Source organism: Emydura macquarii, unplaced genomic scaffold (assembly GCF_026122565.2).
Source record: "Emydura macquarii macquarii isolate MOO-44397 ecotype Brisbane River unplaced genomic scaffold, CSIRO-AGI_Emac_v2 contig_3477, whole genome shotgun sequence".
NCBI lineage: Eukaryota > Metazoa > Chordata > Testudines > Chelidae > Emydura > Emydura macquarii.
The window spans coordinates 2,261,935-2,284,354 of record NW_027133614.1 but is presented as its reverse complement, the minus strand read 5'-3'; the positions used below and the strand labels follow the sequence as shown (position 1 = coordinate 2,284,354).

Below are 22,420 nucleotides of genomic sequence, written 5' to 3'. Positions count from 1 at the left end.
AGAGCGGGACGCACACTTGAAAGCGATTCTAATGGAGTCCACGCTCCGTCCGGACTCGGAACCGTCTCGTTCCCCTGCAGCACCGAACGTATCGTCGGTGCGCAATGCACCGCCAGCACCGGGACAGTCGATTCAGCAGCTGGCGGTGCCGAAGAAGAAGTGGCAAAGTGCCGGTCACATGGACTCCCCCGTGCCACTGGTATCGCTGGAGGTAGCACAGGAGATGCCCCTGCCATGTGCTGTTGAGCGCTCTGGCTCCGGCATCTTCCTGCAGGGAGCCTCCCCCAACTCCTGGGGGTAGGGGAGTGCCCCTGCAAGGGCTGTCGACGCCCAAAGCATTCACCCCGGCACGAGCCCTGATGGGCATGCCCATGCCTCCATCTCCCCTTGGCCAAGGGCTCGGGGACCGGCGTCTTGGGGCAAACTCGCACTGGATGGCCCCGGTGGGTGACGGAGACAGAAGTCGAGGTCTCTCCCCAGACAGTTGAGGAGGGTCGAGAGTGCGGGCTCCCCTCCTAGCTCCGACACTGCGTTGTCGAGCCCCTCCACACCATGGCACCGAGGCCGGTCTCGAGGTTCTACAGCGGGATGACGTTGTCTAAGCCCCACCTCTCCTAGAGCTCGATCTTCGGGATCCCGGCACCATTCCCGTTCCCTTGAGAGCATCCTGGCGTGGATCCTGGCAGCCGAGAAAGGAGACACCCGGTCCCAATCCCCGGGGTATAGTCCGGCACCGACTGCTCATTACGCCCAGCACCACTCCCACTTCTCAGAAGCCAACAGAGGAGCATGGCCCCGGTCTCAATCCCTGGCACGCAGTCTGGTGTGGATCCCGGTGTCCCAAGAGCCCAGGGGCTCTCGTCATCACTCCCGGCACCGCTCCCGATCCATGACGCGGATCCCGGCACCCGCAGACAACACACAACGCTCTTGGTCTCCAGCGTGTAGTCCGGCGCAGATCCCGGTGCCACTGGGGACCCAGTCCTCTCGACGCCGGTCCAGATCCCCAGACCACAGCCTACCACAGCCCGGTACCTAGTGTGTCAGGCACTGATCAAGGTCCCGGTCTCGCAGATCCGGGGACACTCGCCGCCACCGCCGCGCTTCCTCCAGCCCCGGGGAACGTCAGCACCGCTCCCGATCCTCGACCTTAAGCCCGGTGCCGGGCTCAGCACCAAAGGAGCACCCGGCACCGAAGGAGCCCTCAGCACTGCAACACCGCTCCTGCTCAGCAGAGTCCAGGAGGGGGCGCACTGCGGAGGGTCGGCACCACTCTCGGTCCCTAAGGAAGCACCAGTACAAGACCTCGGCACCGGTCCAGTTCCTCCAGCCACTCACCCCACCACCGGCACCGCCGAGACCACTTATCCTCGTCCAGTAGGGTCAGCAGAGACCGCAAGTACCGACAGCACCGGTCCCATAGCTCAGGGTGCACAGGGTCCCTCTCTATGCGGCACCAGGACCGGTCCCAACTTGGCCCCAAGGTCCCTGGCAATGGCCCTACTGGGGGCCCTGGGGTTCTCAAATGGCCCACGGTATGGTGTCGGTCCCTTCTTCAACGGCCATACCGCCACCCCTCCCTCCTCCACGCCGGGCGGACAATGACCATTCCTCTGAGGAGGAATCCAACCCTCAGGAGGGTCCCTCTACAGGGCCCCTCCCGCAGTCGTCGTCCTCTTCCCCAGACGATGCAGCCGCCAGGGATAGGAGAGTTCCACTCCCTGATTTTAAAGCTCATCAGGAGGGTGGCGGACAATTTAAACCTGGAGCTAAAAGAGCTCTCCGCAGAGGAGGACCCCCTCTTTGGGATCAGTGGGACTGTTCAGGGTTGCCCTCCCGGTCCACGAGCGGGTTTTAAAGCAGGTTAAAACCCTATGGCAGACCCCTGCCTTGGTGGCCCCCACCTCCAAGGGTGCCGAGTGTAAATACTACATCCCTGCGGAGGAGTTTGAATATCTGTATAACCATCCTGCCCCGGGGTCACTGGTTGTGGAGGCTGCCAACCAGCATGATAGACAGGGGGCCCAAGCTAATACCCCTAAGAACAAGGACGACAAGAAGCTTGACTTGTTCGGCAGGAAGGTTTACTCCACAGGGGCATTACAACTCAGGATAGCTAACCACGAGGCTCTCCTTGGCCGATATAACTTGAATCTCTGGTCCTCCCTCCAAAGATTCTTGCAGGGGTGGTCTCAGGACCAGGCAGAGGATTTTGCTACCCTTATCCAAGAGGGCGTGACAGTGGCAACAACGGCCCTCCAGTCCGCCAGCGATGCTGCAGATGCCGCTGGGAGGGCTATGGCATCAGGCATTGTTATGAGACACTGCTCCTGGCTCCAGTCCTCAGAGTTGTCACAGGAGGTCCAGCAGGCAATCCAGGACCTGCCTCTTGACTGTGCTGGCCTCTTCTCCGATCGCACAGAGAAAAACTACACGCCCTGAAGGACTCCAGGGCCACCCTGAAGTCACTGGGGCTGTATATGCCGCAATCCTCAAGACGCCAGGCATGGCCATGTCCCCAGTGTCTGCCCCAATAGGCACTGAGACCACCTTCCTGACCCCCTCAACTCAGGAGGGGTCAGGATAGATATAGGGCTCCCAACCGCCGGGACCGCCAAGGCCCCTCGGGGGGTCCACAGTAAGGGCAACAATAAAAAAACAATTTTGATGGGACACTCAAGGGTGGCACCTCCCCCGTCCCCCTGGATCAAAACCTTCCTTTCCCGAACAGACTGAGACCATATCTTGCTGAGTGGCGGAGCATTACCTCAGACCGCTGGGTCCTGAGCATAGTGTGCAGAGGTTATGCCCTGCAACTCTCGGCCTTCCCCCCAAACTTTCCCCTTTCCCCGTCCCTCTTCAGGGACCCCTCTCACGAGCATCTCCTCATCCAGGAGGTGAATTCTCTTTTCCTACTCAGAGCAGTGGAAGAGGTTCCTCCTCAGGAAAGAGGAAAGGGGTTCTACTCCCGTTATTTCCTCATCCCCAAGGCAAAGGGGGGGCCTGAGGCCCATTTTGGACCTCTGACGTCTGAACAGGTTCATCAGGTGTCTCAGATTCCATATGGTGTCTCTAGCCTTTATCATTCCTGCTCTCGATCCAGGGGACTGGTATGCTGCCCTCGACGCGTACCTCCACGTTACTACCCCCTAGGTCACAGAAGGTTCCTCCAGTTTGTGGTAGCTGGCTGCCACTACCAGTTTTCGGCCCTGCCGTTTGGCCTTTCATCTGCCCCCAGGGTCTTTACAAAATGTATGGCAGTGGTGGTGGCTCACCTGCGCCGCAGAGGGGTCCAAATTTTCCCCTACCTGGATGACTGGCTGATTCGGGGCAAGTCCAGGGCCCATGTGAGGAACAGCCTGGCACTCACCTGCGCGACATGCACCAGACTGGGGCTGCTCATCAACGAGCAGAAGTCCACGCTCACCCCGGTGCAGCGCATAGAATTAATCGGGGCCACCCTAGACGCCAGCCAGGCCAGAGCCTTCCTCCCCCGGCCTCGCTTCAAGGCAATGACCGCCATAATCACAGATCTCCACAGGTCCCCCACGACGACAGCCAGGCACTGCCTTCAGCTGTTGGGACATATGGCGGCATGCACATATGTGGTAAGGCTGGCCCGACTCAAGCTCAGGCCTCTCCAGGGCTGGCTGGCCTCGGTATGTGCACCAGCCAGGCACTCACTAAGCAGAGTGGTCACTGTCCCCACTCACGTTCTGTCCTCCCTGGATTGGTGGAGGGACCCAGGGGAGGTATTGTGGGGTGTCCCCTTCAGAGAACTAATGCCCTCAATAACTCTGATCACAGATGTCTTGGATGTGGGTTGGGGAGCCCCATCAGCAGCGACCTCAGCACCCAGGGGCTTTGGTCGGCGCAGGAGCAAGGTCTCCCACATCAACATTTGGGAGCTGAGGGCAGTTTGTCTGGCCTGCAAAGTCTTCCTCATATTCCTGAGGGGCAGGATGGTACAAATCCTGATGGACAACATGGCAGCCATGTTTTATATCAACAGGCGGGGGGAGGGGGGCGGCGCGCTCCTCAGCCCTTTGCCAAGAGGCTATTCGACTTTGGGACCTTGCGGTGAGGCATGACTTCCACTTATCTGCCTTTCACCTCCTGGGGGTCAGGAACGACAAGGCAGACTGTCTCAGCAGGTCGTTTCTACCCCGCCACGACTAGTCTCTGCACCCGGAGGTGGTGATTTCCATTTTCCGCAGGTGGGGTGTTCCCCAATTGGACTTGTTCGCGTCATTCTGGAACAAGAAATGCCTGAGGTTCTGCTTGCTCTGGGGCCGTGAGCCGGGCTCCATTTCCAACACGTTCCTTATAGACTGGACGGGGACCCTGATGTACTCGTTTCCCCCCATTCCGCTGCTGCCCAAGGTCCTCTTGAAGATCAAGAGGGACAAAGCGGACATCATTTTGGCCGAGACAGCATTGGTTCAGCATCATGCTGGACCTGTCCATCGCCACGCTGCTCCCGCTCCCGAGGCGCTATGACCTGCTCTCACAGGACCAGGGTTGCCTGCTGCACCCGGACCTGGATTCCCTCCACCTGACAGCTTGGAGACTACTCTGTGGCTGAGAGAGGGAGAGAGAGCCTGCTTGGTGCAGGTCCAACAGGTTCTGCTGGGTAGCAGAAAATCTTCCACTCAGGTGGTGTACCGAGCCAAGTGGAAGCACTTTACGTGTTGGGCGGAGTCCTGGGCTATCCCACCGAGTTGTTCACCCATACAGGCGATACTGGAGTACCTGCTCCACCTGAAGCTGCAGGGCTTGGCCCTGGCCTCCCTGAGGGTGCACCTGGTGGCCATCTCAGCCTTCCACCATCCATTGGAGGGGAGGTCGCTGTTCTTGCACCCAATGTCTCTCAGGTTTCTCAAAGGGGTGGAGAAGCTGTATCCACAGGTCCATGACCCGGTGCCTCCCTGGGATTTGAACCTGGTCCTTGCCACACTGAGGGGACCCCTCCTTTGAGCCTTTGGCTACATACCCACTGCTCGTCCTCTCGTGGAAGGTAGCCTTCCTGGTGGCCATCACATCGGCTAGGAGGGTCTCTGAGATTAGAGCCTTGACCTCGGAGCCCCCCATACTGTCTTCTACAAAGACAATGTGCAACTGAGACCCCACCTGGCCTTCCTGCCTAAGGTGGTGTCTCAGTTTCACTATAACCAGGATATCTTCCTCCCTGTGTTCTTTCCTAAACCGCACGGTTCGGAGGAGGAGCGGAGATGGCACTCGCTGGACGTCAGATGAGCCCTGGTCTACTACATTGAGCGGACCAGGCCATTCCGGAAGTCAACACAGCTGTTCATGGCAGTGGCGGACTGGATGAAGGGTTCATCTGTCTCCACCCAGCGCATCTCCACCTGGATCACCGCCTGCATTAGGACCTGCTACGAGCAGGTGAAGGTGCCGCTTCTGGTCGTTGGTCCACATCTTCACGTCCCACTACGCCATCGTGTAGCAGGCAAGAGAGGATGCAGGCTTCGGCAAAGCAGTACTGGCGAGAGCAGCTCAACGCTGACTCCTACCAACCTCCAAGGTATGGCTATTTAATCACCTATACTGGAATGGATATGAGCAATCACTCGAAGATAGAAAACAGGGTTACTTACCAGTAACTGTTGTTCTTTGAGATGTGTTGCTCATATCTATTCCACACCCACCCTCTGTCCTGGAGTCAGTAGAAAGAAGGGACTGAGGGCCCGCGGGGTCGGCAGTGCCCTATGTACCGTGGCATGAGCGCGGTACTCCAGGGGGTGCCTGAGCCGACCATACGGGGCTTGCTAAGGGGAAAAAAGTTCCGGGAACCAGTGCACGGGGCGCGCACTCACCTATATTGGAATGGATATGAGCAACACATCTCGAAGAACAACAGTTACTGGTAAGTAACCCTGTTTCCCCCCCCCCACTGAAGAGAAGGCATTGGTGTGAAGAAGTTTCCCTTTCCTGCTGCTTTGACTGGTTACAGCTGTAGATCCTCTTAAGTCTACTTCTGTCACATTAGTTCCCATTTGTAAGACTGTTAAGTGTGATAACAGGCTAATCCTCCATTTTTTGTTAGAACTATAGATGTCTGTACAAGAATGCAGTGCTTATCAGTTGTACATGTAATGGCATTTTGCTCATGGGCCAAGACAGCTACTGCTTGTTTTCATAGTTTATGACTTAGAGACTAATGGTCCTATCTAGTCTGACCACTTGTAGATCACAGGCTATTGAATTTCAAGAGTGACCCCTTTGTGGAGCCCAACCACTTGTGACTGAACTAAAGCCTATTTTCCAGAAAGGCATCTAATCTTAAATTTGAAGCCATCAAAAGATGGAGCAAAACTTCCCATTGTAATTTGTTCCAACGGTTAATCACTCACTTGAGTTATGAGGCTGAGCTTGTAGGAACTGGCACTTTAAAAAAATTAAGCAAGACTGATCTGGTATTCATTGAGACAATCATAATATGGATGACACTAGGCGTAAAAATATAGGCATTAAACCATACATAAGGAATAAATGAACAAGGAGATATTGTAAAATTTCCTCATGTTTAAATTCTGAGTGAATGTGTTTTCACAATGTTCTCTTGTCATTATCGGTAATAAATATTGATTTGGATATGGGATAGTTCAGATGTTTTGGGTTTTTTTGTAAATGTGCTGTCAAACTGCTGAGCAGTATTAGGATTTCAGTCAGAAAATGGAATATTGACAATTTCAGTCCCATTGTGAACTGTTAGGGTAATAGAGTTGGCTGTGGTGAATGGATTGCCAGCTAGTAGTTATACTATACTTTGTGAAAAATACTTGCTTATATTAACAGTAGAAAGTGGGGAATCTGAAAGGATGTCTGATCAAATTTAAATAAATTGAAACTATAGTCTTAGTACAAAAAACCAGTATTTTTAGAAGTTAAAATGTATTTGCTAAGTCTTTTCAGATTTGCATTAGATTGCATCTTTTAACAGTTCTGAGACAGTCTATTTGGATTAGGCATTGCCATTTTGAGATGAATACTTAGAACTATAAAGGAAAGTGAGTTTCTTTGGAATGTGAACAGTGCAAGCACTCTTTCAGGTCATTTTTAAGTGTCCAAGTACACAATACATCCTTCAAAACGAGTCTGTTTTGAATCCTTAACAGGTTGTTGCTGTCCCCAAACTGAAGATGAAAAATAATCACATTTATAGTAACAATGGTTATGGAGTGACCATCCTTCAGCCTACGGACCAGCTCTTTACTACAGGAGGGATACTGGAATTTACTGCATCCGGAGATGCAGAGGAAGATACACTTTCCAAACTAATGCATGAGTTGAGCCTAGAGATGAATAGTAATACACTAGATGATATCAAGGGTCTCAGCATAGTTAATAATTAAACATGCATTTGAGGCGTTTTAGTATATAACAATTGTTTGATTAAAGCAATAGTACTCTAAGTTGAGGACTGTTAGTCTGAATAATGCTTCTTTGAATTTAATGTTATGGAAAATGACTAGAGTTGCCCTTTGTGTGCTTTGCTAACTTTTAGAGCCTCTAGTTCTAAAACACACCTTCAGTCCTTGGTAACAATGTAGCTACTTTGACCTAATAGTCTAAATAGGGAACAGGGATTTTTCCTCTCAGCGAGCTAGGAAAGGTCATTTTATAACACTGCACAACACTGTCTACAGTAGTCGTATCCTTAAGTTTTCCCACCGTTACTACCACTGGTAGAGCTGCACTGGCAATAACAGTTGAGCACTAATGTAGAACAGCCTTACATAGTCATTATCCAGACCTACTCCAAGTAGGATTAGACAACTCTGGCTTAAAATGCCAGTGATAATTTTATTCATGGTAGCCCTTCTATTGTGGTTATGATCAGTAGGGCTGCACGAGAAACAGCATATATAATGGAAAATCTCTTACCTGGTCATTTTCTTTCTGTTAGCAGTGTCTCCCACAATCCTGCTATGTATGGGCTATGCCCCTCCTGACAGCAGTTTGCAGAGGCATTTCAAAGCTGTAGCACAGCCTGTGCTAGCCACACTTCCTTCTCCAGTTTGCTAGATGATTCATTCAAAAGCTGTGTAAAAACTTGTAGAGAATTAGTAATAATTCCAATGCCACCCAAGTAACTATGTACAATAAGTCCTTGCTTAGAAGGTAACTATCCAAATAAAACGTTGACCCTCAGCTGACACGCCATTCGGGATGGGTAGAATTGTGGGAGATGCTGCTAGCAGATAGAAAATTATCAGGTAGGACATTTTCCATTCTACAGTCCAGCATCTCCCACAATTCTGCTACATAAGAGAAGAAGTGATCTGTGGACAGGAGTAGGGAGGAATAAGAGAAATGAGGAAAAAAAATTCAGGACTGTTCAAAAAGCAAGATTACTACTGGATCACAGTCTGCAGCACCCTCCTGCCAAAGGAGGCCTCTTCAGATGATTTTCTATAGTGTCTGATAAAGGTGTTAGCCCATGTCCCATGTCGCTACTCAGCAGATCCCTGCAGTGGAGGCACATACTCATTCGGCCCAAGAGGTTGCTAGGGGTCGTGCGGAATGGGCCTCCTTCTGGACCAGACACGCACTTGCCTTTTATGCCTCCATGATACGTAGTCTGATCTATCTGGCCAGAGATAGCTTGGATATCCGAAGGCTCTGATATGTTGGGTGAAAAGAAGCCAGTAGAGAGCCTGATCTCCTTGTAGATTCTGTACACTTGATACAAATCTTTAGTGCTCATCTGACATTTAAGGTGTGCTACAACTTCCCAGTCAGTTGCCGCGGCTTTGGACGGAATTAAGGGAGGACCATCTCCTATGAGGCATGGAAAGGAGAATTCTTAGGCAAGAACGTTTTTGAAGTTTTTAGCACCACCCCATTGCTACCATGGAACACACAGTGAAGTTCCTGCATAGATGAGTTCCAGAACTAGCAGCCTCATCTTATGGTTATAATGGCAACAGATTTTGATGGAGAGAACATGATACAGATATTGCAGAGTTTCAAAGGGAGGGATGGGTGGTTAGGACTTTCCATACCAGTGAAAGGCACCACTTACCGCTGATTTGGCCAGTCAAACTGCTCTGAGGAACCTGGATACCTGAGGCTTCTTGGCCAAGGAGCCAGAGGATCCTGCAACCGGTACACTACTGAGGGCTGACACCTGGTGAACTGTGGTGCTTGGCTTGAAGTCTCTTATCCATTCCTTTCTGAAGATAATCCCATTTAAATGAAGTCCCAGGATCTCTTGTATTTACTCTGTGCTCTTGACAGCAAATACTGAATTTGGTCCAGATGGAGGAATAGGATTTTACTGTGGAACCTCTCCTAGAAGACAGCAGAGTCCCTATCCCTTTGGAAGATAGCCATACTTGGCCTAACACATCCCTTTTAACAGCTGGGCGGTCAGATGAAGATGGGCTGCGTCCAGATGGAGAAATGATCCTCGATAAAGGATTTCTGACCTCACCAGTAGCTGCAATGGTGGTTTCAGATTTAGATCTATCATTTCAGAAAACCAGGGTCTCCATGGCCAGTAGAGTTATCATCCTTGCTGGTTCTCACCTCATCTTTTGGTTCACTTTCCCTATGAAAAAGAAGGGCAGGAAAGTGTACGGTCAGCCTTGAGGCCATTTGTGTGACAGAGCATCTGTTCCCATAGATTTGGGTCTGCTTCCCTGGTGAAATGTTTTGGCCACTTCGCATTCTTGTGACTGGCAAGTAGGTCAACTGAAGGGAATCGAACATCTGTGCAATTTAGGTTGAAGACTTCATGGTTAAGGTACCATTCTGGGGTACTGACATTGTAATGGCTGAGCTAATCCAGTCTGCCTTTTGGTTTAGCTTCTCTTTTACGTGGATTTTTATGTAAGAGAAAATCTTTTCTGTCCACTCCTTTATCTCCATTGCTTCTGCACATAGAGCTGAGGTACGCTCCTTGTCCCTCTTGGTTGTTTATGTATGTCTTTGTCGTTATGCTTTCTGACTCACCTGGATGTAGTTGCCTTCCACATGGCTCAGAACAGCTGGTTTGACCCTCTGAGTTCCAGGAGATTGATGTTATGATTCCTTTTCCCAGAGCTCCAGATATGCTCCCCATCTGTCCAGGCTGGCATTGGTGTTAAGAACCTGAGTCTGGAAGGCATATAGAGGCTGCCCTGTAGAACTTACCCAGGACTGTATCTCAGGGAGTTGATGATCTGGGTTAGGACCAGTACCTGATCTTGCACGTACGCCGGAGACAGGTCTCATACCTTCAGACGAAAGGCCATGGAGGCACTTGATGTATGATCTTTCCCATGGGGAGATGCTTGTGCACGAGACCACCAGGCCCAGTAGCTGAAGCCATTCAGCTATGGTTGGGCTTATGCACTGGTCCAGCATAGATATCAGATGCTGAATCTTCTGGAATCTGTTGAGTGATGGTCAACAGACTACCGTTGTTTACAGTGTTTCTCCACACCCAGATGAATAATCCTTGTCGAGGGAATCCAGGAACTTTTCTTCATGTTTATCACAAATCCGTCCGCTTGCAGAAGATTCAGAGTTTGGATCATGGCACTACAAGCTCATCCAAAAAGAGATACAGGGGAATACTCTGGGATCTGGAGTCTGCCCATGATCACCGCCAGCATCTTTGTAAATCCCTGGGGACTGAAAAGAGACCAGATGGCAGTGTTTGGTACTGCTAGTGATCTGTGCTGTTAAGCAAATCTTAAAAGTCTGTGGTGGCAGGGGCACAGTCTGACAAATCCACTGAGGTTAGGAAATGCTCTTGAGACAGGGATGTGACTATCAAAGCTAGGGCCTCCATCCAGAATTTTCTTAATCTATTTGAAGTGTCTTGAGTTTGAATGTGGCCCTGACTCCTCCAGCACACTTTTGAACTATGAAGTAGAGTAAAACCCCGAGAAGTGTTGTTCTGGGGGAACTTCTATCACGCCTATGTTCAGGAGATGGGAAATCTCATTTCAGACCTACTAATGCTTTGTGGGGTCACTGCTGATGGGAGACTGGATGAAGAAGCAAGGGGTGGGCCCTTAACATGAGGAAGTAACCCTGGTGCACCCTCTCTTGCATCCACTTGTGTGTGGTAAAAGAAAGCCATTCATCTGGAAATTGAGAAATCCTGCCTCCAAACTCAGTCTAAATGGAGGCACACTCACTGTGTCATAATGAACTCATGGAGGTTGTGGGAGCACCCTTAGGCTGTCTGATCACTTGTCAATTCCAAAGTTTTCCCTTGACATATGTTCTCTTTCCTCTGGAACCTCTGTGAGAAGGATGGACCAAAAGAGCATCTGTCTGATAGTAATCTAAGAGGGGACTATAAAGCCACTAAGTGAGGAGGGGAAGGACTGTTAGACTCTTGTCTGATTTTTCTCCAATGAGAGATCCTGTGAATTCAGAGGAGCACAAGATTTGTTTGGAGAGTGTATCTACCTTGTAGGGATGAAGTCATTAGTCTCTTAGCCGTGAGCATCCATTGAAGCATCTGCCACCAATGCTGGTATTCGGGAGATTTTCTTAAGTATAAAAGTCCAGTTGATGTTTGCCCTTAAGGGCTTTGAGGTCCTATAGCCATGACATTGAAACTAAAGCAAAGAATATGGCTTCCAGAGATACTTTGAGGAGGCATCAGATTCCCTTTTAAGGATGGCCTTCCACTTTGCTGTCCATTGGATCTTTGGGCTGAAGTCCCTTTAAGATGAAATAACCATATCTTTTGTTAGAAGTGTTATAGCAGCATCAATCTTAAGCACATGTGAGAGCATTCTTTGGCTCTTGCAGCTTGTAGAATCAGAATATGCCTGCTAGTGTGTTTATCCTTTTCAAGAGACTCCTTCCTCCCTGATTACTTCTTCAAAGGTGAGTGCAGGGGAATTACTGTTTAAGGAGAGCATTTGGAAGGGGGGAATTTGCTTTGGATCTGAATTGTGGATACCACTTTGCACATGATTCTGGACTTAGCCCCTGAGCCAGCTGAATGAAGTCTTCATCCTTAGGTCTCCCTGTTCTGCTCTTTCCACCCAGTTGGGCATTTCTGGAATGAAATCACAGCTTCTTGAAGGGATAGGGGTCTCATCATGCTTGTCTGACTCAAAGCTGTGTGCCTAGCACTGTAGGGTAGCTGGCTGAGAACAGGCAAAGCATAATTTGCTCTCTGTAGAGCCTTTTAGGTTTAGCCTGGTGCTTGTGCAGCTGCTCTGCCATCTCTGTAAGGGTTGCAAAGGAGCTCAGCAGAGAGGCACTGCAGTGGAGGCTCTGGTGGCTTCAGCCACCTGCTTCTAAATACTTGGTCCAGGAGGAGGAGAAAACAAAGAAGGTTGCTTGCTAATGCCCAAAAATGTAAAAGGCAAAGTTGGGAGCAGAGAGAACCACCAACTGCTGGGTGGAGGCAGAAGGTCAGGGAAGGGGATGTGTCTAGCACAGGCTATGCTACAGCTTTTAACTGCCTCTGGAAACAGCAGACAGAGTGGGGGAACAGCCTGTAAGTAGCAGAATTGTGGGTGACATTGGGCTGCAGAAAGCTGTACTATACAGGATTTTTCCCATCATATAGATACATTGAGAAAACACACAAGACATCTAATTTAAATTTCGTTTTCATGGCCTCTAGTTCGAGTCCCCAAAAGGCAACGTTGTTGGTGGTTAGCAAGAGATCAGACCTCTGCCTTCTCCCACCTCCAAAAAATATTGTGCCTTGCTAAAACAGAGTAAGAACTTCTCCATACTTTAACAAGAGAAACCTTTAGGGAATTCTTAGCACTGTTCAGAGATTACTTAACAAGCTTAGTGTAGCTGAGAGGATAGAAATTGTGCAAAATCTGAATTCTCCTACAGCCATATATATCTGTTTTGGTTTATTTATTCAGTGGTTTTGTATATACATGTCTGATTACAAAAAGCAGTTTTCTGGACCTTTGTTTCAGTATATATCTGCTGTAATTTAGTACAATAGGCTACATTACACATTATATTAAGGAAATCAAAAATAGAAATGGATACCTCAGATAGTTGGTAATGGACTAGTCTTTAAGCAATACATTACCAGTTCACATCCAGCCAAGGTTGGTAATTACTGAACTCTACTACTAACTAATGACTTCTGTGCTTGTGGGAGGAGGAGGGATGGGCTGTTTTTTTTAGGATTAAACTCCTAAAATCAAGGGTAGTGGGGGCAAGGGGAAGGGTGTGATACTCAAGTTCTGCCCACAAAATTAGCTTCTCACCTGAGATACCACCCAATTACAAGCATGAGATCTCTCTCACATTCTGCCCTGGACTCAATTCATTAGTGTCAAAATTCACCTGGGAGCTCTGCTGAATTCCCTGTGTTTGGCTTCCCCTCAGTTTTATATGCCTCCCTGAGTTGAAGTTTGTCTCTCCCTTGCAGCAGGTCAAACCTGCTGGACTCTGAGGGCTTTTTTGTGATTAAGGAGGGGATGTGTGGTGACAAGTGATGATATTCTCCCAAGACCACTTATTCTTGATGCCAAAGTGCTGTGACTCCTAGAAGAGTGAGCAGATAGCAGAAATCCTCTCTTCATACAACAGTTATTTCACTGCTCAAGTTAATATCTGTTTAGATTAATGGGGTTTTTCACACCTCTGAATTCAGAGTTTGCAAACATCTCTGCATCAGCTTCCCTTGGAGGTTCTTGTATCTGTACCAGAGAAACTAGCCCATGTTACCTTGCTAGGTCTAGCATAGCTCTCTTTAATGCAACACATTCTAGTAACCAAGCAGTGGACAGTGTTCAAGACCAAATAACCCAACTTAGCCAAATATACTGTTTAAAGACAAAGCAGTACAATACAAAAAAGGATGTACATACCTTCCTGGAAAGCAAATTCTTGCAGCCTATTCATCTTGTTATATAGGTATGCTTCAAAGATACATATTTCAGTTAGTAGTGGTAATGATTTTACAAGTTATGACTCTTTACACATCACTTGAAGTTTAAGTTTAACCCAGTAGTTTGTGCCACCTTTGTCCTTGGTATGTATCTCGCTGTACTTTCCCATATTTTGTTTTGAATATTATATTCCTTGTGCTGATGAGCCATGAAAATATACCCTAACTGGACTTGATACAAAGCATTCATGCATCTTTGCTTTGTCAAGTTTCCTATTTTGTAAACTGCAAAGCTGATTTCAGCATTGTGAAGTGTTGTGGGATACCTGACATGAGTGAACAGAATTGTGGGAAGAGCACAATACTTAACATAACTTCCCAACACATTTGGTGTATATTATATTAATACTGTGCTCATAATACCCATTAAATACAGTGTATTCTACACCTAGCTGTGTGTATTGACTAACAAAGTCCTATGACTTCCAAACTTTTGCTTGTCCATTCAATGCAATCATGGCCTGAATCAGCAACTGAGGGCAGGTCTACACTGCTGGCAAAATTCAGCAGCAGTCGACAGGAATTACGCAAGCTACACAAAGAAGCTTGTGTAACTCCTGTCGACTTCATAACTTCCCTTTATCGCGCCGTCTCCGCTGTGCCGATGGGGAAAATGCGTTCCTGTCGACGCAGCGCTACACTTTTGGAGGTGGTTTTAATAGATCAACTTCCAGATTGATTGAGTGTGTGTTCACTGCCGCTCAATTGATCCAGGAAAAAAAAAAAAAAAAAAAATCGATCTGACAGTGGCGAATTTGCCACCATCAGTGTGTACATAGAAGTCTGAAGAATTGTTGATATCTGTCCCACATGTTCTTTTATACCCTTGGGACAGAACAAAGAGACGTATCTCTCAAATTTCTCATACCTCCTACAGACAAGTGCTAAACCTAAAAAGAAAACAGCCATGCCCAAGTCCAGAATCCAAACATCATACAGAGACAAAACATGTTCAATCTTAAAAACAGAACACTTTATTAAGAACAAAGTATACAGACTGTGGTACTTTGTAGTAAGGACTCAATATTTTACATATCACCACTAGTCCTAAAACAATTTGTTTCAAGCTACTGTGAACAAGTAGAATGACAGACTTCTGTATTATCAAAGAAATTCCAGAAGCAAACATGCACTTTTTTGTAGAATACAAGGAAGAATCCAGTGGATTTCAATAACCACCACCACCCCTTCCTTGGCCCCCATACCCACCTCCATAACCACCTCTATTCCCACCACCTTGATACCCTCTATATCCCCCACCTGAGCCTCGATACCCTGCCCCAGACCCTCTGTATCCCCCACCACCTCTATAACCTCCCCCAGAACCACCTTGATAACCTCTTCCTCCAGAGCCACCTCGGTACGAGTTATATCCACCACCATAGCCTCCACCTCTGTAGCCAGAGCCACGCTGGTTAACTCCCCGTCCTCTGAATCCACCTCCATTATCATATCGAGCCATTTTGGGTGGACGAGGGCCATCGCCAAACCTAGGAAAGAAAAATTTCTTAAAATTGTGGGTGTTAAGTTTTAAGAATTCAGTATTTTCACCACCATCAGAGTGGTGAGGTTCCAAAAATACAAAACTCACACAACTTCTCTTATGCAGCAAAGCAGTGTGCTCAAATCCCAAACCCAATTTACAGATTTGCTCCCTGTAAATTTTCATTAAAAAGCAGCCTGGAGTTCTCTCATGTGGTCCAGAACCAGACCCATCCCCAAAAACCTGAAAAATTCTAAACCTGAGAGAACTATCCACTGACACAGACTTTGTCAAAAACAACTCACATAGAGGTGGCAGTTTTCAGCTTATGTGGGATGTGCTGGGCTGCCTATTTTGCCCCTCATGTGGAATGTTTAAGAAAAGAAAAAAAGATGTCAGTCCCTCATTTTGATCAGTTACCTATACTCCACTCAGTTGAGTCTCTCTCACTTTGTTAAATTATCTATATCACAAATAAGGGAGGAAACAGGTTATTAGAGGCAGGGCTGCCTATTATAAGGCTGCCTATCGTCCCATTAGAAGACTGTTTTCAATTGTTTATAACTGCCAAAGTTTAATCACTGGACTGAAGTTTTTCATGCCAGCTATCTGCCTCAGGCTGAATTTTAACCAAAGTGGTTCAGCCGTTTCCATTTGAAGCAACTGCTAACAATGGCCCAGTGACATACAGAAAACACAGTTCTATCTTCGAGTGATTGCTCATATGCATTCCAATATAGGTGTGTGCGCGCCCAGTGTACAGATTCCCGGAACCTTTTTCCCTAGTAAGCCCCGCAGGGCTAGCTCAGGCGCCCCCTGGAGTGCTGCGCTCATATCGCGGTATAAAGGGCGCTGCTGGCCCCGCGGGTCCCCAGTTCCTTCTTTCCGCCTGTGACAGTTGCTGGAACTATCGCCTCTTGCTGTGTGCAAGTAGCTCATTCCCTAGCTGTTGTTACTGTTCTTTAGAGTTTAGAATTGAATAGTTGTTATAGTGTTAGATAAGTAGTTAGTTATAGTGATAAGTGAGAACCCCGGACGGGGTTTTTTTTTTTCTCTTGGAGTCATGCCGGGCTCTACAGGCTTCAAAAACTGTGACTTGTGTACTAAAGCCTTCCCGGTTAGTGACCCACATGACCGCTGTCTCCGGTGCCTTGGTGAACAACATCGTCGAGACAAATGCCGAATTTGTAAATCCTTTAAGCCTCGGACCCAAAAAGAAAGGACGCGAGGCTAAAGGCGATCCTAATGGAGTCGGCGCTCCGACCAGCTTCCGAGCCGTCCCGGTCACCGTCGGCACCGAGTGTGTCGTCGGTGCGGAGCGCCCCCCCCACCGGCACCGCTCTCGGCACCGCAGCGGATCCCAAAGGGGCCGAAGAAGACGGCACGGCCCCTGGCCGCACCTAAAGACTCCCCCCGGCCCCCGCAGGGCGGAGGGAGTACGGAGACACCCCAGCCACAGTCCGTGGAGATTACTCCGGCCCTGGTGTGTCTGCGCGGGTTGCCTCCCCCGACTCCTGGGGGTGGGGGAGTGCACCTGCAAGGGCCGTCAACGCCGGAGGCGTTCACTGCGGCACGAGCCCTCATAGCCATGCCTACTCCTCCGTCCCCCCCTCGGCCGAGGGACAAGGGACCTGCGTCTCGGGGCAAACCCGCGCTGGGTGGTCCCGGTGGTTGGAGACGCTCTCAATCCAGGTCTCCTTCCAGACGGTCACGGAGGGTGGAGAGCGTCGGCTCCCCTCCGACCTCCGACTCTAGGTCGTTGAGCGACTCGGCACCGCAGCACCGTGGGCAGGCCCGAGTTCATCGCCGGAGCCGCCGCAGGTCCAGCTCTGACCTGAGCAGGGACCGTAATTTGGGCTCGCAAACTCCAGTGCGGAGCCCGTCCCGGCACCGATCCTGGTCACTGTCTGCCGCGTCAAGAGTCAGTGGCCCGCATCCGGCGGCACTGGTAGCTCAAGAGCCCCTGCCGGCACCGATGGGCCCGGCACCAATGACTGGGCGGATGGAGTCCCCTCAGCGTCGCCATCGTAGGCACCGCTCTCGCTCTCAAGGGGGTAAGCGGCACCGCAAGTCATCTCGCCGCCGGGGCAGGTCCTCTACATCGTCGTCATCCCCGACCTCCTATCGCCGGCACCGCAGGCGTCGGCACCGGTCCACATCATCCTCTTCTGACCGATCCACACGTCGGCGGAATAAGCGACGTGTGGGAGGCTCGGGTGACAAGAGGGCCGTGAGACAGCAGCTGCCTACCCTGCAAGCCCCTGGGTGGACCCAGGTGCCTTGGCAGTGGCCATATTGGGGGCCCTGGAATGCCCCTATGCCCCAGGGTTCCATATCGACGCAATCTGCGGTGGCCCCCCCAATGCCCCCTCTCACTAAGACTCAAGGGCAGGGTTCGGAGGAAGATTCGGACCCAGGGGAGGGACCCTCCACTGGACCTTTACCCCTATCTTCCTCCTCATCACCAGACGAGGCGGTGGCCAGAGATCACAGGGCCCCCGTTTGATTTCCGTGCCCACCAGGACCTTTTGAAAAGGGCTGCTGAGAACTTGGGCATGGAGTTCAAGCTCATGTCCAAGGAGGAGGACCCCCTCTTTGGGCCCTCGAGCTCTGTAGGGCCATCACGGGCAACCCTGCCGGTGCATGACAATGTCATGAAGATTGCCAGAAATCTCTGGCAGACCCCTTCCTCTCTACCTTCCACGTCCAAGGGGGTGGAGAGGAAATATTACGTTCCCAAAGAACCCTTCGAGTTCCTCTAGCTCTTTGGTGGTCGATGCGGCCAATCAGAGAGACCGCCAGGGGAACCAAGGGAACACTCCCAAGGACAAAGAAGGCCAAAAGCTAGACTTATTTGGGAGAAAGATCTACTCTACTGCAGTGCTGCAGTTTAGAGTAGCTAATCACCAGGCCCTCTTCGGCAAATATAATAAAAATTTATGGGCCTCTATGCAAAGGTTTGCATCCCAGTTACCTCCTGACCAGGAGGCAGACTTCTCCACGGTACTCCAGAAGGGGGCCGCGGTGGCAAGCGCTGTGCTACAATCTGCTAGCGATACGGCAGACACCACTAGTAGAGCAATGGCCTCGGCGGTCGTTATGCGCCGCTGCTCGTGGCTGCAGGCGTCTGGCCTCACCCAGGAGGTTCAACGGGCCATACAAGACTTGCCTTTCGATGGTCTGGGTCTGTTTTCAGAAAAGACAGACAAAAAGCTGCATGCGCTTAAGGACTCTCGGGCCACCCTGAAGTCCCTTGGGTTATATACCCCCTAGGCCTCCAGACGGCAGTCCAGGCCACAAGCCCAGAGGCAACCACCACCCCCACCCAGGCAGGCTCCTCGACCCGCCCAGCAGAGGAGAGGTCGTGAGCGCTACCGCGGCCCAAGCAGAGGAGGCCGACAAGGGTCCTCTGCGGGGGGTCAACAAGGGCCATCTAAAGGGGGTAATGCCAATAAACGTTTTTGACCCAGTGCAGGAGGGTAGTACTCTTCCTTCTCTCCGGGATCTTGACCGACCGTTTGCAGATAGGCTTCGCCCCTTTCTTACAGAGTGGGAAGCCATTACTACAGACCGGTGGGTCCTAGAGGTGATTGCCAAAGGGTATACCCTTGAACTCATGGCCTTCCCCCCCAACGCCCCTCCTAGGCTGTCCCCCATTGGGGACTCTGCCCTGGTTCAACTCCTGGTACAGGAGATTGAGTCGCTCCTCATGTTGGGGGCGGTGGAGGAAGTCCCAGTGGCCGAGGAAGGTCGGGGATTTTACTCCAGATATTTTTTAATCCCCAAGGCGAAGGGAGGCCTTAGGCCCATTCTGGACCTACATCGCCTGAATAAGTATATTAGACGTATTAAGTTTCGTATGGTCTCCCTCGCCACGATCATTCCGGTCCTCGACTCGGGGGATTGGTATGCCGCCCTAGATTTGAAGGACGCATACTTTCACATCTCTATATTGCCTGCCCATAGGAGGTTCTTAAGGTTTATGGTAGCTGGGCAACACTACCAATTTCGGTCCTTACCCTTTGGGCTCTCCTCAGCGCCCAGAGTTTTTACTAAATGCATGGTTGTGGTGGTAGCCCACCTGCGCCGCAGCGGTGTTCAAATCTTCCCTTATTTAGATGACTGGTTAATCAGGGGGAAGTCGAGGTCTCATGTGAGCCATAGTCTGCTCCTCACACGCGAGTTATGTACCAGACTTGGGTTGCTTATTAATGAGCAAAAGTCCACACTCACTCCGGTACAATGTATAGAGTTTATTGGAGCTAAGCTGGATGCGGTACAAGCCAGAGCCTTCCTCCCTCAAACGAGGCAATGGCGGCTATTATATCTAATCTCCACCGGTCCCCCACGACGACAGCCAGGCATTGCCTGCAGCTGTTGGGACATATGGCAGTTTCTACGTACGTAGTGAGGCTGGAACGATTGAGACTTAGATCTCTCCAGACGTGGTTAGCTTCGGTGTATGTACCGAACAGGCATTCTCTAACTAGAGTGGTCATGGTTCCCCCACAGGTGCTGTCATCCCTCAATTGGTGGAGGGACCCAAGGGAAGTAATGATGGGCGTTCCCTTCAGAGAGTTTATTTCCTCTGTGACGCTCATCACAGACGCATCCGATATGGGATGGGGAGCCCACATCTGTCACAATCGGGGTACCCAAGGGCTTTGGTCACCGGAGGAGAGAGCTCTGCACATCAACGTACGCGAGCTCAGAGCGGTCCGGTTGGCCTGCAAGGCCTTCCTTCAGTTCCTGAAGGGCAGGGTAGTCCAAGTCCTCATGGACAATACGGCAGCCATGTTCTACGTGAACAGGCGGGGGGGGGGCACGTTCCTCGGCTCTCTGCCAGGAAGCTATTCGCCTGTGGGATTTTGCAGTGAGGCACGATTTTCACTTATCTGCCTCTCACCTCCCTGGGGTACGGAACAGCGAGGCGGACCGCCTCAGCAGATCATTTTCTCCCCACCACGAATGGTCCTTACACCAGGACATAGTGGCTTTAATCTTCCAAAGGTGGGGTACTTCCCGCCTAGACCTGTTCGCTTCAGCCGGAAACAGGAAATGCCCGAGGTTCTGTTCACTCAGGGGTCGCGAGCCGGGCTCGCTGTCCGATGCCTTCTTAATAGACTGGACAGGGGACTTGATGTATGCATTCCCCCCCCATTCCGCTCCTGCCCCAAGTCCTTCTCAAGATCAAGAGGGACAGGGCAAACATCATCCTGATCGCCCCAGCGTGGCCGAGACAGCACTGGTACAGCATGCTGCTCGACCTCTCCATCACCGAACCGATTCCGCTACCCAGACGATGCGACCTGATCTCCCAGGACCACTCCCTCCACCTCACTGCCTGGAGACTCTGTGGCTGACGGAGGGAGAGAGGGCCTGTTCCATACAGGTTCAGCAGGTCCTTCTGGGCAGCGGGAAACCATCCACTCAAGTAACGTATAGAGCTAAGTGGCGGAGGTTCTCGGGGTGGGCAGAATCGAGAGGGTTACATCCAAGCTTCTCACCTATACAGGCTATCTTAGAGTACCTGCTGCAGCTTAAACTGCAAGGCCTGGCTTTGGCTTCCCTCAAGGTACACCTAGCAGCCATTTCGGCCTTCCACCAACCCATGGAGGGCCGGTCCGTATTCTCTTACCCCATGTCGGTGAGGTTCCTTAAGGGGGTGGAGAGGACTTTCCCTCAGGTGCGGGACCCGGTGCCACCCTGGGACCTCAACTTGGTCCTCAACAGACTGATGGGACACCCCTTTGAGCCCCTGGCCACATGCTCCCTTCTCCTTTTATCATGGAAGGTAGCCTTCCTGGTGGCCATCACTTCGGCCAGGAGGGTCTCCAAATTAAGGGCGTTGACCTCGGAGCCCCCCTACACAGTTTTTTACAAGGATAACGTTCGGCTGAGACCTCACCCGGCTTTTATGCCTAAGGTGGTGTCTCAGTTCCACTGTAATCAGGACATTTTCCTTCCTGTGTTCTTTCCAAAACCCCATGGTTCGGAGGAGGAAAGGAGGGGACATTCGCTGGATGTCAGGCGAGCCTTGGCCTACTATATCGAGCGGACCAAGCCCTTCCGGAAGTCGACACAGCTGTTCGTGGCTGTGGCAGACAGGATGAAAGGCTCTCCTGTCTCCACCCAGCGAATCTCCAACCGGATTACTGCCTGCATCAGAGCATGTTACGAGCAGGCAGGGGTGCCCCTTCCAGGTGCGGTAAGAGCACACTCTACTAGGGCCCAGGCCTCTTCCGCAGCCTTCCTGGAGCAGGTTCCCCTGCAGGACATCTGCAGGGCAGCGACCTGGTCGTCGGTCCATACGTTCACGTCGCACTACGCCATCGTGGAGCAGGCCAGGGAGGATGCGGGGTTCGGCAGAGCCGTGCTGTCAAGAGCAGGTCACCGATAACTCCTACCCACCTCCAAGGGTATGGCTACTCAATCACCTATATTGGAATGGATATGAGCAATCACTCGAAGATAGAAAACAAGGTTACTTACCAGTAACTGTTGTTCTTCGAGATGTGTTGCTCATATCCATTCCAAACCCACCCCCGTCCCCACTGTCGGAGTCGGCAGAAAGAAGGGACTGGGGACCCGCGGGGCCAGCAGCGCCCTTTATACCGCGATATGAGCGCGGCACTCCAGGGGGCGCCTGAGCTGCCCTGCGGGGCTTGCTAGGGAAAAAGGTTCCAGGAATCTGTGCACTGGGCGCGCACACACCTATATTGGAATGGATATGAGCAGCACATCTCGAAGAACAACAGTTACTGGTAAGTAACCTTGTTTTTCTGTTCTGCTTATATAACAGCAGAATAATGATGAACATTAATATCCCTGAAATCATTAACATTTAGTCCTGTAAATTCACTCCACATTTGAGAAAATAAGGGAAAGGGCCTGCGGGAGAAGGGAAAGGACAAGAAATAGGATATGCTTGGCATAGTTAGGGAAGAAGGGGAGGTGGGGGAAGAGAGGCAGCCTGTCCCTCAAAGCAAAAGGGATACTGAAACAGGAAGCACCCCCACCTGGCCCCA

At 50.7% G+C, this 22,420-nt stretch overlaps 2 protein-coding genes across 4 annotated transcripts in view; one reads left to right on the top strand and one right to left on the bottom strand.

Moving 5' to 3' along the window:
* The window catches only part of SHCBP1L (SHC binding and spindle associated 1 like), a 52,481-nt gene extending 45,073 nt beyond the window's left edge, over positions 1-7,408 (top strand). For both annotated transcript variants that reach the window (XM_067535080.1, XM_067535079.1), the window contains one exon: positions 7,140-7,408. In XM_067535080.1, the coding sequence (XP_067391181.1) occupies positions 7,140-7,376 (237 nt within the window). In that variant the 3' untranslated portion in view covers positions 7,377-7,408. The remainder of the gene's footprint in view (positions 1-7,139) is intronic.
* A 7,452-nt stretch (positions 7,409-14,860) lies between these two features.
* Positions 14,861-22,420, bottom strand: part of DHX9 (DExH-box helicase 9) — a 59,194-nt gene continuing 51,634 nt past the window's right edge. For both annotated transcript variants that reach the window (XM_067535219.1, XM_067535220.1), the window contains one exon: positions 14,861-15,399. In XM_067535219.1, coding sequence (XP_067391320.1) covers positions 15,078-15,399 — 322 coding nt within the window. In that variant the 3' untranslated portion in view covers positions 14,861-15,077. The remainder of the gene's footprint in view (positions 15,400-22,420) is intronic.